General features: G+C 47.7%; 1 protein-coding gene across 1 annotated transcript in view; it reads left to right on the forward strand.

Moving 5' to 3' along the window:
- Window positions 1-7,942: 7,942 nt before the first annotated feature.
- Man2a1 (mannosidase alpha class 2A member 1) overlaps window positions 7,943-13,167 on the forward strand; it is a 166,233-nt gene continuing 161,008 nt past the window's right edge. Inside the window, exon 1 of the mRNA XM_048442108.3 lies at window positions 7,943-8,408. Within this exon, the coding sequence (XP_048298065.3) occupies window positions 8,274-8,408 (135 nt within the window). The 5' untranslated portion in view covers window positions 7,943-8,273. The remainder of the gene's footprint in view (window positions 8,409-13,167) is intronic.

Raw genomic sequence — 13,167 nt, forward strand, 5'->3', positions numbered from 1 at the left:
CATGCATGCACACGCACACTCACCACCACCATTTGGTATCTAGACAGATCACAATCTCAAGCTTGCTTCTGTTGTGATGAAGAAAGGCTTCGACAGGAAACCTAAGCTTGGCTTCCTACCCACTCTTTCTGAAACCTAGGGCAAAGTTTTTTCCCCTTGAGGTTGGATGTGCTGTCTTTGAAGCTTTCGGATACTCAGTTACTAAGCCTTTCCTTGTTGAGTGTGGCAGCGGAGAAATCAGAGCCAGAGAGAATCCAGAGAAAACAGCTTAGGGCGGCTGGAAGTAAGCCTGATCTTCACATCATGCCGACACCAGTGACAGCAAGCAGAGGGCTCTTGGAAATGCAAGTGATGAGCCTACACCACACATCGCTTTGTCTCTGATGTGTACATATTTAGATACACTGTTGGCCTTAATTATCATGTGAATAGAAGACATCTTCCTCAGAGTAAATCATAGTCATAAAGATTTGGATGCCAGGAGTTTGGAGTTTGAATAACTTATCACACATTGTATATTTATTACAGGTCTTCCTGGGCAGAGATGGTGTTGGAATACTTACTCCATCCTTTCTGTCGAAGCAGCTTTTCCTACTAATGCTGCCTCTGACAAGTGCTGCAGGCTGGCTCCTTCCGTGTGCCTCCCCCTCCCTATCCTATTGCTTAACTCTGCAGAGACCAGTAACCTTCATTTACTAGACCTCTGTGTATCTCGAGCTGTAGACCTGGATTGTGTTTGTCCATTGGCTATACTCCCGATAGATTTAGAAAGAAGGGGTATGAGTACCCTTCTGACCTGTCAGTGACTCCTCTTTCTGCACTGGCGTTCCTAATTCATTACTCAGACCCCGAGGAACAATAAGCAGAGGTGGAGGAGAGCAGTAGTGTTTGGACACACCTAGCCCCAGAGCTCTGGCCTTGGGCTAGAGCTATTCGCTGCACGGACAGGCCAGCTCCGTATAGCTCTGGTGATCATTCCAGGCTTGTCTGAATCCTTCCTCGGTGGCGTGAACCCAGATTTTGTAAGTGTCCCCTGTTAAATAGCTTAAAGCACCTAGACATGTTTATAGCACTTTACACTGAATTAGGATAGCAGAGTCCCAAGAGTAGCCATGCAAAATCCACCCACTCTACCCAAGATGATTGCATGTAATTCTATTTTATTTATCTATTTTTTTTGAGACAAGGTTTTTCCTGTGTATCATTGGATAGCCTGGTCTACCCGGGAACTCACTCTTTAGACCAGGCTAGCCTTGGACTCAGAGAGCCACCTGCCTCTGCCTCCCAAATGTTGGGGTAGTATCTTCAATTCTATAGCATGCTAGAGGAGACAGAAGAACGAAGTGAGCATTTAGTAGTTATGTACTTTAAACCATGTTAATCTTTCTGCATCTAAGTTCCATTATGGATGGAATAGGTATCAGCACACTAAAGCGTCAGTATTATGAAAACTAATCAAGGAAACATGTTAAACACCCAGCATAGACTTATTTGCTTTATTTCTTTAAATCAAAATTTTTTTATATCAAAATATTGGCTTCCTGTAACGATTAAGATTAGCAAATTTTCTTTTTAGGAATCCTCTTTAGTGGGCTTTGAAGAAAGTACTTTGGGGGGGGGGAACGTGCTAATTCGGAAAGCGAAGAATATCTTTTTAAAATTTATTTCTATATTATGTGTGGGGGAGTTTTTCCTGCATGCATGTCTGTGTACCATGTGCATTTATGCCTGGAGCCCACACTGGCCAGAAGAGAATGCTGGATCCCCTAGAACTGAAGCTATAGCCTGTGGCTAGCTGCCTTGTCGGGGGTCCCTGGAAGAACAGTCAGTGATCTTAACCAACACGCCGCCTCTCTCCAACCCAAAGAACAGTTTTGAATGTAGACTAGTCAACAGACCTTTATATAAGCCAGGGCAACTAACCCTTTCCTAGCACTAGTAAGTTCACCCTCACTGGTGCCTCAGAACCAGTCAATTAATTCAGAAGGTGCTTATTAAGCCTCGCTATTGATAGACACTGTTCTGCCCATTGAGATACAATGGCAAACCATATTCCAGGAGCTTGTAGCCTACTGGGAAAGACAGATGCAAACCAAGTCAGACAGTAATGGGAAGAATTCTGAAGACAGGGTGGCCATCCTCCAGCTTCTTTATCCTTCTGGTGCCCCTCCAGTGGCTTGTTATACTTCCTGACTCACACCTTCCCCACGTTTCTGCCATGGGGAGAAAGCACAGGCAGAAAGAGAATATGGCATAGCCCAACACTGTCTTAGGTGGGTGGGTGATTTCGGGATCTGTGGTCAGTTACTGCTTTATAGATCCTGGTAGAAAGCGTGAGATAGAGACTTGCCCGAGTTGTATGTCTTAGGTGGTGCCGGTTCCTCATGTCCTTGGAGCCCTGCTATGTCTAAGGCGAGAGGTTCAGATGGAAGCCACATAGATAGCAGGTTTGTGTCATAGTTGAGGAATACTGAATTAGGGTATTTCCTATTTCTGTGGTATATGGTAAGCAAATTGGCTCTTTGGGAGGAGATATAATTTGGTTATCTGGTTGTTTTTGACAAAGGCAGCCCTGAGCAATGGCTCTACTTGGGTTTGCATTCTCAGCATATCCAGGAAGAATACCTAAGAATGCTTAGGCTATTTGGAAGACAGAGTGTCCCAACATCCAGGAGAGCCAGCCCTTCTATGCCTTTTAGTGTTCTACAATCATAGCTATAAAATTTTTAAAAGTTCAGTGAGCATAAGAGAGAATGTCTCTACTAAAGTATTACTTCCCTCAGTGGAATAGTTATTACCAATGCTAGGAGACAGCAACTCACATATTAAAATATTATTTTCTTCATTACTAAGCCACAACTTGAACAGATGTGACACAGTATCTAAAAAACTTAACCTTTTATGGTGGTGGACAACCTTGATTATGGGTTGACACTCGAACCTTGTTTGAGACAGGGTCTCTTGTTCACCACTGTGCTGTGCATGCTGAGCTAGTTGACCAATGAGACCAGGGAGTCTCCCGTTTCCACCTCCCATCTTGCTAAAGGAGGTCTGGAATTACAGATGCAATCTACATTGTCCAGCTTTATTTGGGTCCTGGGGATTTAAATCTCTGGTCTTCATGTTTGCGCAGCAAACGATTTACTGCTGAACATGTCTTCAGCCTGAGCAGAGACGTATCTTAGCAGATGCCATTTGCTCTCCTATGTTCCTGAAGCCTTATTCCCAATGGCCAAGATACTACAGTGAAAGGTCTTAGTGGAGTAAATCACAATTGATATGATGAAAATTAATTTTCTAGAAAAGACAAGCTTCTTGTAGACTGTAGGTTGTGTACACACACACACACACACACACACACACACACACACACACACACACCTAGTAGTGGTATTGCTGGGCTGTAGCGAAGTTCTGTTTTCAGTTTGCAGGGAACTTTCATACTGTTTTCCATAACCTGTGCCAATTTGTACAGTGCTATTTGAAATTATACCCCAAATTGTTTCTATTGACATAACTGTTTACCATCCCTCTGACAGTTTACAAAGGCCCACGTTATAGCATGCCCTCAATATCATTATTTTACTTGTTTCCAAAACCATCATAACAGTTATATCTGTTGTGATTTTAATATGTAAGTATCTGGTGATCAATGCTGAAAGCTTTTTATATAGCTGTGGGCCGTTGATATGTCTTCTATGGAAAAAAATGTTTCACAATTGTTTTATTTTCCTATTGTATGTTTTTTTTTTTTTAAAAAATATCTGTGCCAGGTGGGTGGCTGTTTTCTGTACCAGTGTATGCACACTTAGGCTGTCACAATAAGAGAGAGAGCCACAAATAACAGAAGTTCATTTTCCCAGAGTCTCCAGACCAGAGCCCAAAAACCAAAGTTTCAGCAGGACTGGGTTGTCTTTCATGGCTTAGAGATGGCCACCTTTTCACTCTGTCATCAGATGGTCATGGTGTGCATCATGTATGTTATAGTATGCTTCTCTCTTACAAGGAAGGACCTCAGTGGGATTGGATTAGGGCTCTAACCTTACGATTCCATTTGAAATTTGGTAATAAGCAGTCCCTAAACTAAATAAACAGCTTCCCCTCCTCCTGCAAAGCAGTGTGCCTTTTTGTTTGTGCATTGTAGCTACAGTGTAAGGGCTTTCCTATAAAGACAACGAAATGACCCAGGTCTCTGAGTTGATTTGGGTCTGAAATCTGAAAGGGTGGCAACTCAAGTCAGAGTTTGGCTAACTGGTCTAGAGCTTCATGTGTTAAAAGTAGAATTCTCTACCTAGGCTGCCTATGCTCTATGTTCTGCAGACATCTGGGCCCAGGTAGTCTGCCACTTGGAAAGATGAAGGGATCCACTCTGACTTTGTTGGTTAAGTGCTGCTCGGCTCCTGCTGTTCTGGGAATGCTGCCATCATCACATAAACCAGAGAGACCAGCTACACTGCCATCACCTGTAGTCGTACCTGGCCCAGAGGGGCAGACTCTTCAGAGATTTTAGTGTCTTTCTCAACACTTCGGTGAAGGGTGCACCTTCTGTGTCTCAGCACGGAGCACAGCTGGGGGATGGGTTTGCATGTTGCATATGATAAATCCAATGCAATATTTGTTTTTCTCTAAATCGTTGGCTTTCCTTTGCCACATCATGCCAGGAAGCTCTGGTATCGTAATCTCCTAAACTGCCCATTAGTCGAATCAATTTTAACTGCATGAGCTAAATGCCTTAAAAGACTTAGAGACTTATTTATTTTTATTTTCTGCATATTGGTGTTTCACTTGCATGTGAGTCTGTGTGCCACATGCATGTAGTGCCCAAGGTGGACACAGGAAGGCATCAGATCGTCTGAGCTGGAGTTAGATTGGTTTCTGAGTTGTCACACTGGTGCTGGGAACACAACCTGAGTCCTCTGTAAGAGCATCGAGTGCTCTTAATCTCTGAGCTACCTTTCTAGCCCAGAGCAGCAATAAACTCCGACTACATCGAGTGTTACATTCTATCTTTTATGGCCCCCAAACCCTTAGAAACCATTTCTATATATGGTTCCCAGATTTTTGCCAACATATATTAGATATAATTATAGTTATTTTGACGTGTGAACTATTGCTCTATTCTACTTCACAAGATTACACACAAAAATGTGATTATTGTCTCAATTATAGCGGTGTAGAAGTTGACTAGTAGTTTTTTGAGAAAGATATAAATTCGAAGTCAAAGAATATGCTTCAGATGAGGACAACCACTTCTAGTGGATTTCATAGAAAAGATGAGTATTTTAGAAAAAGCATACATATGTGTACAACCCCCAAACCTTAAATATGACAAGATTTTTAATTTTTTAAAAACTTTTTTATTATATGGATATTTTGCCTATATGTATGTCTGTATACTACATGTATGCCTGGTGTCCAAAGAGAACAGAAGGTGCCAAGTTCCCATATGGAACTGGAGTTCGAGATGGTTGTAAGCTGCCATGTGGGTGCAGAACTTAGGTCTTCTCGAAGAATGGCCAGTGATCCAATCACTAAGCCATCTCTCCAGTCCAAACTGACAAGGTTTTCAAGCAAAGAAAACTCAGTGTGCTAACCACAGAGTGGCAACTGCTTCTATTGGCAAGCGAAGCTTAGTGTGACCATACAGGTGTGCGTTGGGGGGAGAGGTGGGGCATACAGCGCTGGACTGCTAGATTTATGTGGCTGACTTACTCCAAACTTCAGGATTTTATCGTTCACCAATTAATCCATCCACTTTTTAGAGGGGAAAGAAAAAACTTGTCACGTCTGTGAATTCAGTAGTTAACAATGAGTCAGCCACTCCAAAACCAAAATAAAACATTTGATCTTCAGTCATGTAATTCTCGTTGTTACAAGAGGGGTCCTCTTAGGATTGTCAATGGAACCTCTTTGAGTCTCGTACCACAGGAGAACTGATGGACCCGCGTTTGTCGTTTCTCTTTAGAAGTATTAAGAAGTCCTCCAAGGCATCCTACCCCACCAGAATCCCCGTGGTCCCTTTTGTAGCCATGAGGGCAAACGTAGCTATCACCGAATCCCCCACAGATTTGCTCCATTGGCATTTCATCGGACTCAACCACAGGTGTTTGCTTAATTAACTGAGACGCTCTTCACGACCCAAATTACCATTCTATTTCCCTTTGGCAAGGCGCTCTAGGCAAAGATCAGGCAATTTGACCTTTAAATCCTGTCTTTGCAGGTCGATCTCTTGGGACTACTTCCTGGACATTGAAGGCTTAATAGAACGAATTCTTAACTCTAATAGAGAATTAAATAACGAGGGATTCTCTATATTCACAGAAAGAATATAGACAGCAGCTGCGGGGAGCAAACCCTATAGTAACCGTTTGAGCTGATAAAGGCCCCCCAAAGATGGCCCTGCCCATCCAGCCAGAGGCTAAGATAGAGATCTCAAGGCAACAGTAGTACCGGTGATAGAACAGAGGTCATTGTGATACAGCTTCCCAGCTCCGAACTTGCTTTGTGTTGTTGCTAGACAGTCAGGAAAGCTGTTCAGGCCTTCCGCCATTACAAAAACTGCCGGCCACCGAGGAGTTTGGGACTTGAAAAAGTCAGGTATGCTAGGAGAAACTGCTTATCAGATATATCAGAACCAGGAAGCAAGTTCCTTGATTTCCTGCAATGTCTCTTCAGCACCCTCTACTGACAAAATGTCCCAGAAGGAGAAGCTAAACCCACTCAACAGGCCCAGATTCATTTTCACAGCGCAGTGAAAAAGGGTGAATTTGGAGCCCAGAGGCTATAATTCAACAGTCGGCACAAGCTTTTCTCTGCTCCCTCTCATTAGATTTTTGCCGACTGATGTCTACATCTGCCTGGATGAAGCTTCGTCAGCCTCTTTGGCTCCCAGGTTTCACCAGGGTGTCGCCAAAAGCCAAGAGGAAGAGATGAGTCCAAAGAAGATCCTCAGATTTCTTGTCTACCTTTCCTGACAGCAGCCCTTCACCGACCTTTCCAAGGCTGGTCTGGTGTTCCAAGAGAGAAGACCCGACCAGAGGATGGAATTTGGGCAATGAACCACAGGCTATGGAGCGCCGGGTACTGCTGGCCCCGGTTCCTGCCAAGCCGCCTCCCTTGTCACCGAAGCCTCTGGAGGTCTTCCTACTGTCAGGGCCCAGTGAGGCAGGCGCTGGGCGGGCCTGGCGGGCGGCGCGCTGTGATTGGGCGCCAGGGGGCCCGCCCCCTCATCCCGGCGCGTCGGGAGGGGGCGGGGCCAGCCGGCTGCCCAGCTCTAGGGCTACGGGCGCCTATTGACCCAGCGGCCGCCGCGCCGCCGCTACCGTCTCCTCCGGCTCGTGGCGGGCGGTCCAGGAGCGCCGAGTGGCGCTGGGGAAGCGGCTCTTCCTTTCGTGACCGCCGCCGCCATCTCCGCGTTTTCGGGGCGGGAAGAAGGGGGTGCTCAGGGCTGCAGCTGGAGCGGGCTCCTCTCCGGGGACGGTCCTCTCCTTGCTCTCCTTTGCCTCCTCCCGGCGCCGCCCGCCCCCTGCGCCCTCCGCGTGCAGCTCGGGCCCGGGAGGGGGAAGGTAGGGGCGGCGGGAGGGGGCCGGGAGAGGCCGGGGAACGGACACACACCCCGAGGAAAGTCTTGGATCGCAGCGCCCCGGAACCCAGGGTGCACCCCGGCCGGGCCCCCGCAGTAGCCGAGGCAGGAAGGGGCTCCGGCGGGGACGCGGGGGCGGTGTGTCGGGGGCGGGCCTGGGTGTCCCGGCGCTAAGTTGTGGGGCACGGCGCCTCCAGGTCCAGTTCCTCCTTCGGCGCGCGCGCTCCTCGCTGCCAGCGCTGCACGCTCGGCCCTGGAGCCGCGGAACCCGCGCGTTCTCTGGGCGCCGAGGACACGCCTGCCCTTGTCGAGAAAACTTTTCCTGCCGACTCAGTCGTGGCGGCGGTGGCAGGAAGTCAGGGCAGCGACCTCTCCTCTGCCGGCTCCGCGCGCCCTACCGGGTGTCGGTCCCCAGCAGGAGAGCAAGTTTGTAGGGACCCTTTCCTGGCTGCTCAGGAGTCCTCCTCGCAGGGACGGCCAGCCCCGGGGAGGGCAGCGGAGGGCTTAGGCCGAGGGCGCGTGGTGGCTCCTGGAACGAGGTGCGGAGCGCGGCCGGGACTCGCGCTGTAGAGCGCGAAGGGTGTGCAGCTCGGAGCAGAGAGCCTTCGGCGATCGCCGGCTGGAGTCGCCAGTCCTCTGCCTCTTTCGTGTGAGGACCGTGTCCTGGCCCCGAGTCTATCGAGGAAAAAAAATGAAGTTAAGTCGCCAGTTCACCGTGTTCGGCAGCGCGATCTTCTGCGTCGTAATTTTCTCACTCTACCTGATGCTGGACAGGGGTCACTTGGACTACCCTCGGGGCCCGCGCCGGGAAGGCTCCTTCCCGCAGGTAAGCACCTGGTGTAGGGCGCGGGGCCGGAGGGCTAGCTTGGGGGCTCTCACTTCTTCTCGCCGACGCTCGGCTCCGGGGCTGGGTGAAGCCACACCCGACGGCCCGGCAGAGCCTGCTCCGACTCAGGCTGTGCCGCGCTCGGACCCCCCCGAGTTCGCAAAGTGCTGGGCGTCGTTCGGTGGCAGCCTGGTGCTCGCCAGAAGTGGCCTTGTTCGGCATTCGCACCCAGGCCTGTGGAAGTGGCCTCGGGCACCTGCTGGCGGGGAACCGGCGCCTGCACGAGTGTCTCTGTGGGTCGCCCCCTCGGCTAGCTCAGGATTAAAGCTGCCAGAGGTTGCTCAGGTGCCCCTGTGCACACCCGAAGCGCAGCGCACCTAGCCCACCTAAAAAACCCCAGATTTCTGTTTTTGCCCCCATCCCTCTTCACTGCCGCTTAAGACGTAGAAAGTTTATTTCCTGTTGCAGCCCTTTTGGAGGTGGATAGTAGCGTTGATTTTAGTGTCGTCATTCTTCAGCTGTTCCATCGGATTGATTTGGAGCAGAGCCGGGAAGCGCGTGTTATACTCCTGCTGGAAGCTGTGCGGCGCTCAGTTCTGTGCGGGGTGGTCAAACTGGCAAAGGGGGGAAAAAAAGAGCCACCCAGTTGTTTCAGGAAAAGTTGCTAAAAATAAGCAAATCGATGCAGTGGGTTCTGTTTGGAAGGTTACCACGCTACATTTGCGAGTGGCTTTTATAGCTACTCTTTGCTGTTGAAACACACGTTTCAGTGAAAGCAGATGAAGTGTGGAGAACTCTGAAGAATTCAGATATTGACAAGCTAACAACCAGTCGACTAGAGAAATCTGTGACCTATTCCACAGGTCACAGGAATAATAATAATAATAATAAAATGAGGCTGATGTTTAATTTTTTTTTCCTTTCATGGGTGAAATGATGGAAAACTAACCTTGCCGTCCCTTCTGCTGTGCTTGGCTAATGGCCTGGTGGGACGTGGAATTCAAGGAATGCTCCATTTGAAGTATTATGAAATCGACGCGAGGACTTAGGGATTCTGTCATTAGTACAGAACACTAGGAATAATTTTTACAGGAGTGGAATTGGAAACCTGGCTGCAGACAGATGTTTCCAAATGTTTACAGCTTCTGCTCTCCCTAGGTGGTAGTATGATCGAGAAAATATATTACAAGCCCTATTGGCTGCCTTTAAATCTTGAACGTGGAGTCTGCGCCAGGCTTGTTGACGAGGCTGAAGTAAATAGTTTGACAACAGGTAAATCCTCATGGCCAGCGCCCAGGAGTGCTGAGCTTTGTTCCAAGTTCTCTGTAATTTCGGAGTTAAAGTTACTGTGATCCTCTTAACCTCATTTTCAGAATTGTCTCCATTACAGGAAATATAAAACGGGTACCCTTTTACTTGGTGATGTCTTAATAACATCCTCTGGCTTTGGCTGGGTGATCACTTGAGCGTGATTTATGCTAACATCTGCACGGGGTTCTCTGACAACCTTGACATTTCCCTCTGTTTCTAAAGCAGTGAGTGACTCATTCAGTCACTGAGAAATCTTAAGCACTCCGTTCTCCCGTTTCCATATGAGCCCCTGCTCACTGAGAAGTGGAAGTTGTGCTTAGAGCGGCCAGTGTTTAGAGCTGTGGAGGTGGGTTTCCAGAGAGGCGCCTGTAGTGGTGTGTTTTCTGGAGAGGGTGCTTGGGAGTGGTAGCCTTGTTCTCATCTGGACCTCACTGTCGAAAGGTTTAGTATAGTAGTGGTGGGCCTCGGAATCTCCTAGTGGATAGACTTTGTAAGCCCTCTCTGGAAGCCTGAGAATCATGTGTTTGGCATTAACCAGAGCGCGTCACATGATGAACTTGATTTCCCCCAACTACCATTCAGTCAGCGGAGGGAGCAGGGAGCGGAGGCAGGCGCTGGGACTTTACCATGCCAAGGTCACACAGACAAAATCTGGGACTGGAAGAGGCAGCTCTTAAGAGTGTCATCTCAGAGCCGTAGAGCCATCTTCCTCCTGGGAGCCTCCTGGTGGAGCTGGGCTCTAGCCTGCTTGTTGCCAGATCTGTGTCCAACAGAAACAAACTTGGTGGTGGCAGTTTAGCTTTTGACCTCCCGGCCCCTGAAAAGTACCTTTTATTATGAAGGCATAATGAATGTGGTCCTTTTGCTGGCACGTTTGCCACTTTGGATTTATGCTTTCCCAGAATGTCTTCTGACTTACTTCACAGCCAGACATTGTTACGCCGAAAACCATTACGAAGCAGAACAGCCAACGTGTACGTTCTTTAATTTTTTTTCCTGTATCTGAACTATACGTTAACTTTAATTACATAACACTACCAGGCATAGCAGAGACTGTGTTGCAGTCTGATTCTTGAGCGGGTTTTGGTGGTGAATTCTGGAGTTTAAGTAGCACCCATTTTTGCCAGCGTGTGTGTGTTTAGTGTCTTGTAACAACGCCACCAGAGGTTATATTGTCAATTCTAGTTTCTTTCACTTGATGTGGTAACTTCGTTAAGGTGTGCGGCCTGTTTAGTTTGCAGACTATATTTTAAGACCATCCTAGGTTGAGAGCAATCTGTGTTTGCAGTTCTTTGGACTTTTGTTCTTTCCCCTCTTGCAGTTTTGTTTCCTGTCACCTGATCAGTCCTGGGTCTAGAGTACTCCACTGCACCTCCGCTCCGCCCCATTCCAGCTCCCCCCACCCCAGTACCCCAGCACCCCAACCCCAACGCCCCCCACCCCAGCTCCGCCACCGCCCACCCCCAGAACCCTGCCTACCTCTGGGGAAACTACCAAGAGGTCTTTTCCTGAGTGTTAAGAGCTTCTTTAAGGCCAGAGACTGTGGCTGCAGGTGGCTACATTCTTAGGGTTCGGTTTTTTTTTTTTTTGTCTCAGCTAAACAGTAAAAATAACTGAATAAAACAAAAGCAGAAGAAATAAAAAGAACAAAACCAAAGGCTAATTACCCCTCCCCCCCAAAAAAAATCTCCAATCTGAATGGGCAGTTGGTGGAACCTAATGCTAGCTATGAATAGAGTGGGAGCAGGTGAGATTGAGAAATGTTACATCTCCTTGAAAGGGCTGGCCATCCCACCAGGCAGTTTCCCTAGCTGCTCCTGCCACCACCAGGAAAAAGCACCAGTCTCGTGCTTGCATCTAGAGGATTCAAACAAGGAATTAGGATCTCTAACAGCGACTGTCTTTAACTAGTTTATCTGACACGGGAACTGATGTTAGCTTCTGAACATCCCTGCGGGAAGTTAGACAATGACAAAAAAATGTGCAGGTAAAGTCCAGACTTGATTGTTGGGCTCAGGTAACATTTGTCAAGGGAGAAAATAAAAATGTGAAAAGTATGTGATCTGGAAGCCCTTATGGTAGGGATTTGATGCCTTAAGCAAATCCTTGAAACTAGATGTATATATATAGAAGCCCGTTTCAATGTTTTCCACCACTAGCATCTTTTAGCATTTGGGAAACTGAGGCAGGAGTGTGGATGCATGTCCTGGGTCAGCCTAAACATACCTGCATCTAAGCGAACACCCTCGCACAACCAAAACCACATTAGTAGTGTTTGAGCGCAGCACAGAACATGTTAATACAAATGGATCCGCAGCAGTAGGCATCCGAGGACCTTCGTGTCCTAGCTGCTGTTTCCTGTTTGCTCTCCCACTGCCACCAGGGCACTGTATTGGGACAATAGCTGTTGCTGCTGGGGTTTGCGTGGGAAGCACAACAGGGTTGTCTGGTGGGGAGCACAGCAGGGTTGTCTGGTGGGGAGCACAGCAGGGTTGTCTGGTTTCCTGATCCGTAAAGGTGGAGATCTAGGACTTTTGGGAAAGGGTGGAGCTTTGATGGCATCCATGATTAAAAATTCAAGAACTTTAAGACTCTTGATAAAGGGTCCTCTTCAACCCTTCCCGAGGTCAGGAGTCTGGGACTCCTCTGCCAAGCACAGATCTCAGATATGGGCTTCTGAGGGAAAGCTGAACCAGATGCCCTGGCTACATCTAATCTGAAGGCTTTATTTTTAAAACTGATTTGCATGTATATTGTTCCTGAATCAGGACCTGAGGAAGTACTTTGATAACAGGTGTCGGGATCTGTTTATTGGAAAGGGATTGTTCTGTTAGTCATTCATTAGCCTTAAGGGGTTTCTGCAGTATGGACAGAACATTGATGAAATTGATTACTTTTGTGTGTGTGTGGTTTTTTTTTTTACTCTGAGCTCACTATTGTTTTTGATGATGTTAAAATGTTTACCTAGAAGACCAAGGGCCATTCTTGCTGGTCCCTGTGGTCTCCAGCTTTCTCCATTCAGAGACCCCGGTTTCCCCTTGTTGTTTTCCTATTTCCATAGACAACCCCATAAGAAAATCAAAGGCTAGTCATTTGTTAGATGAGCTGTGGTTTCTGACCTACGAAGGGTTTGCTCTATTTCTGGGTCCTGTTCCTTAGTGGTCCTGTTCCTGATGTGGCAGCAGCTGTTCATAGTGTTTCTCTAGACCTGTGGAGAGGGATGCTGTAAGGTAGAGAACAGAAGAAATAAACTACTTGATTTGAATACCTTCTGTCTGCTGAGTAAGTCTAGGTAGAGTATTGGAAAGAGAGTGTGTTTAAAGTAATACCGTTCGTACTGTTATACAGATAGTAGACTGTAACATGACGGGGGCCAGCTTGTTGGGGCTTCTGTCCCGCCCGGTACCCCAACAGCTGGCAAATCCCAAAGAGAAATTACACACAGGAC

Source organism: Myodes glareolus, chromosome 1 (genome assembly GCF_982192425.1).
Source record: "Myodes glareolus chromosome 1, mMyoGla1.1, whole genome shotgun sequence".
Classification (NCBI taxonomy): domain Eukaryota; kingdom Metazoa; phylum Chordata; class Mammalia; order Rodentia; family Cricetidae; genus Myodes; species Myodes glareolus.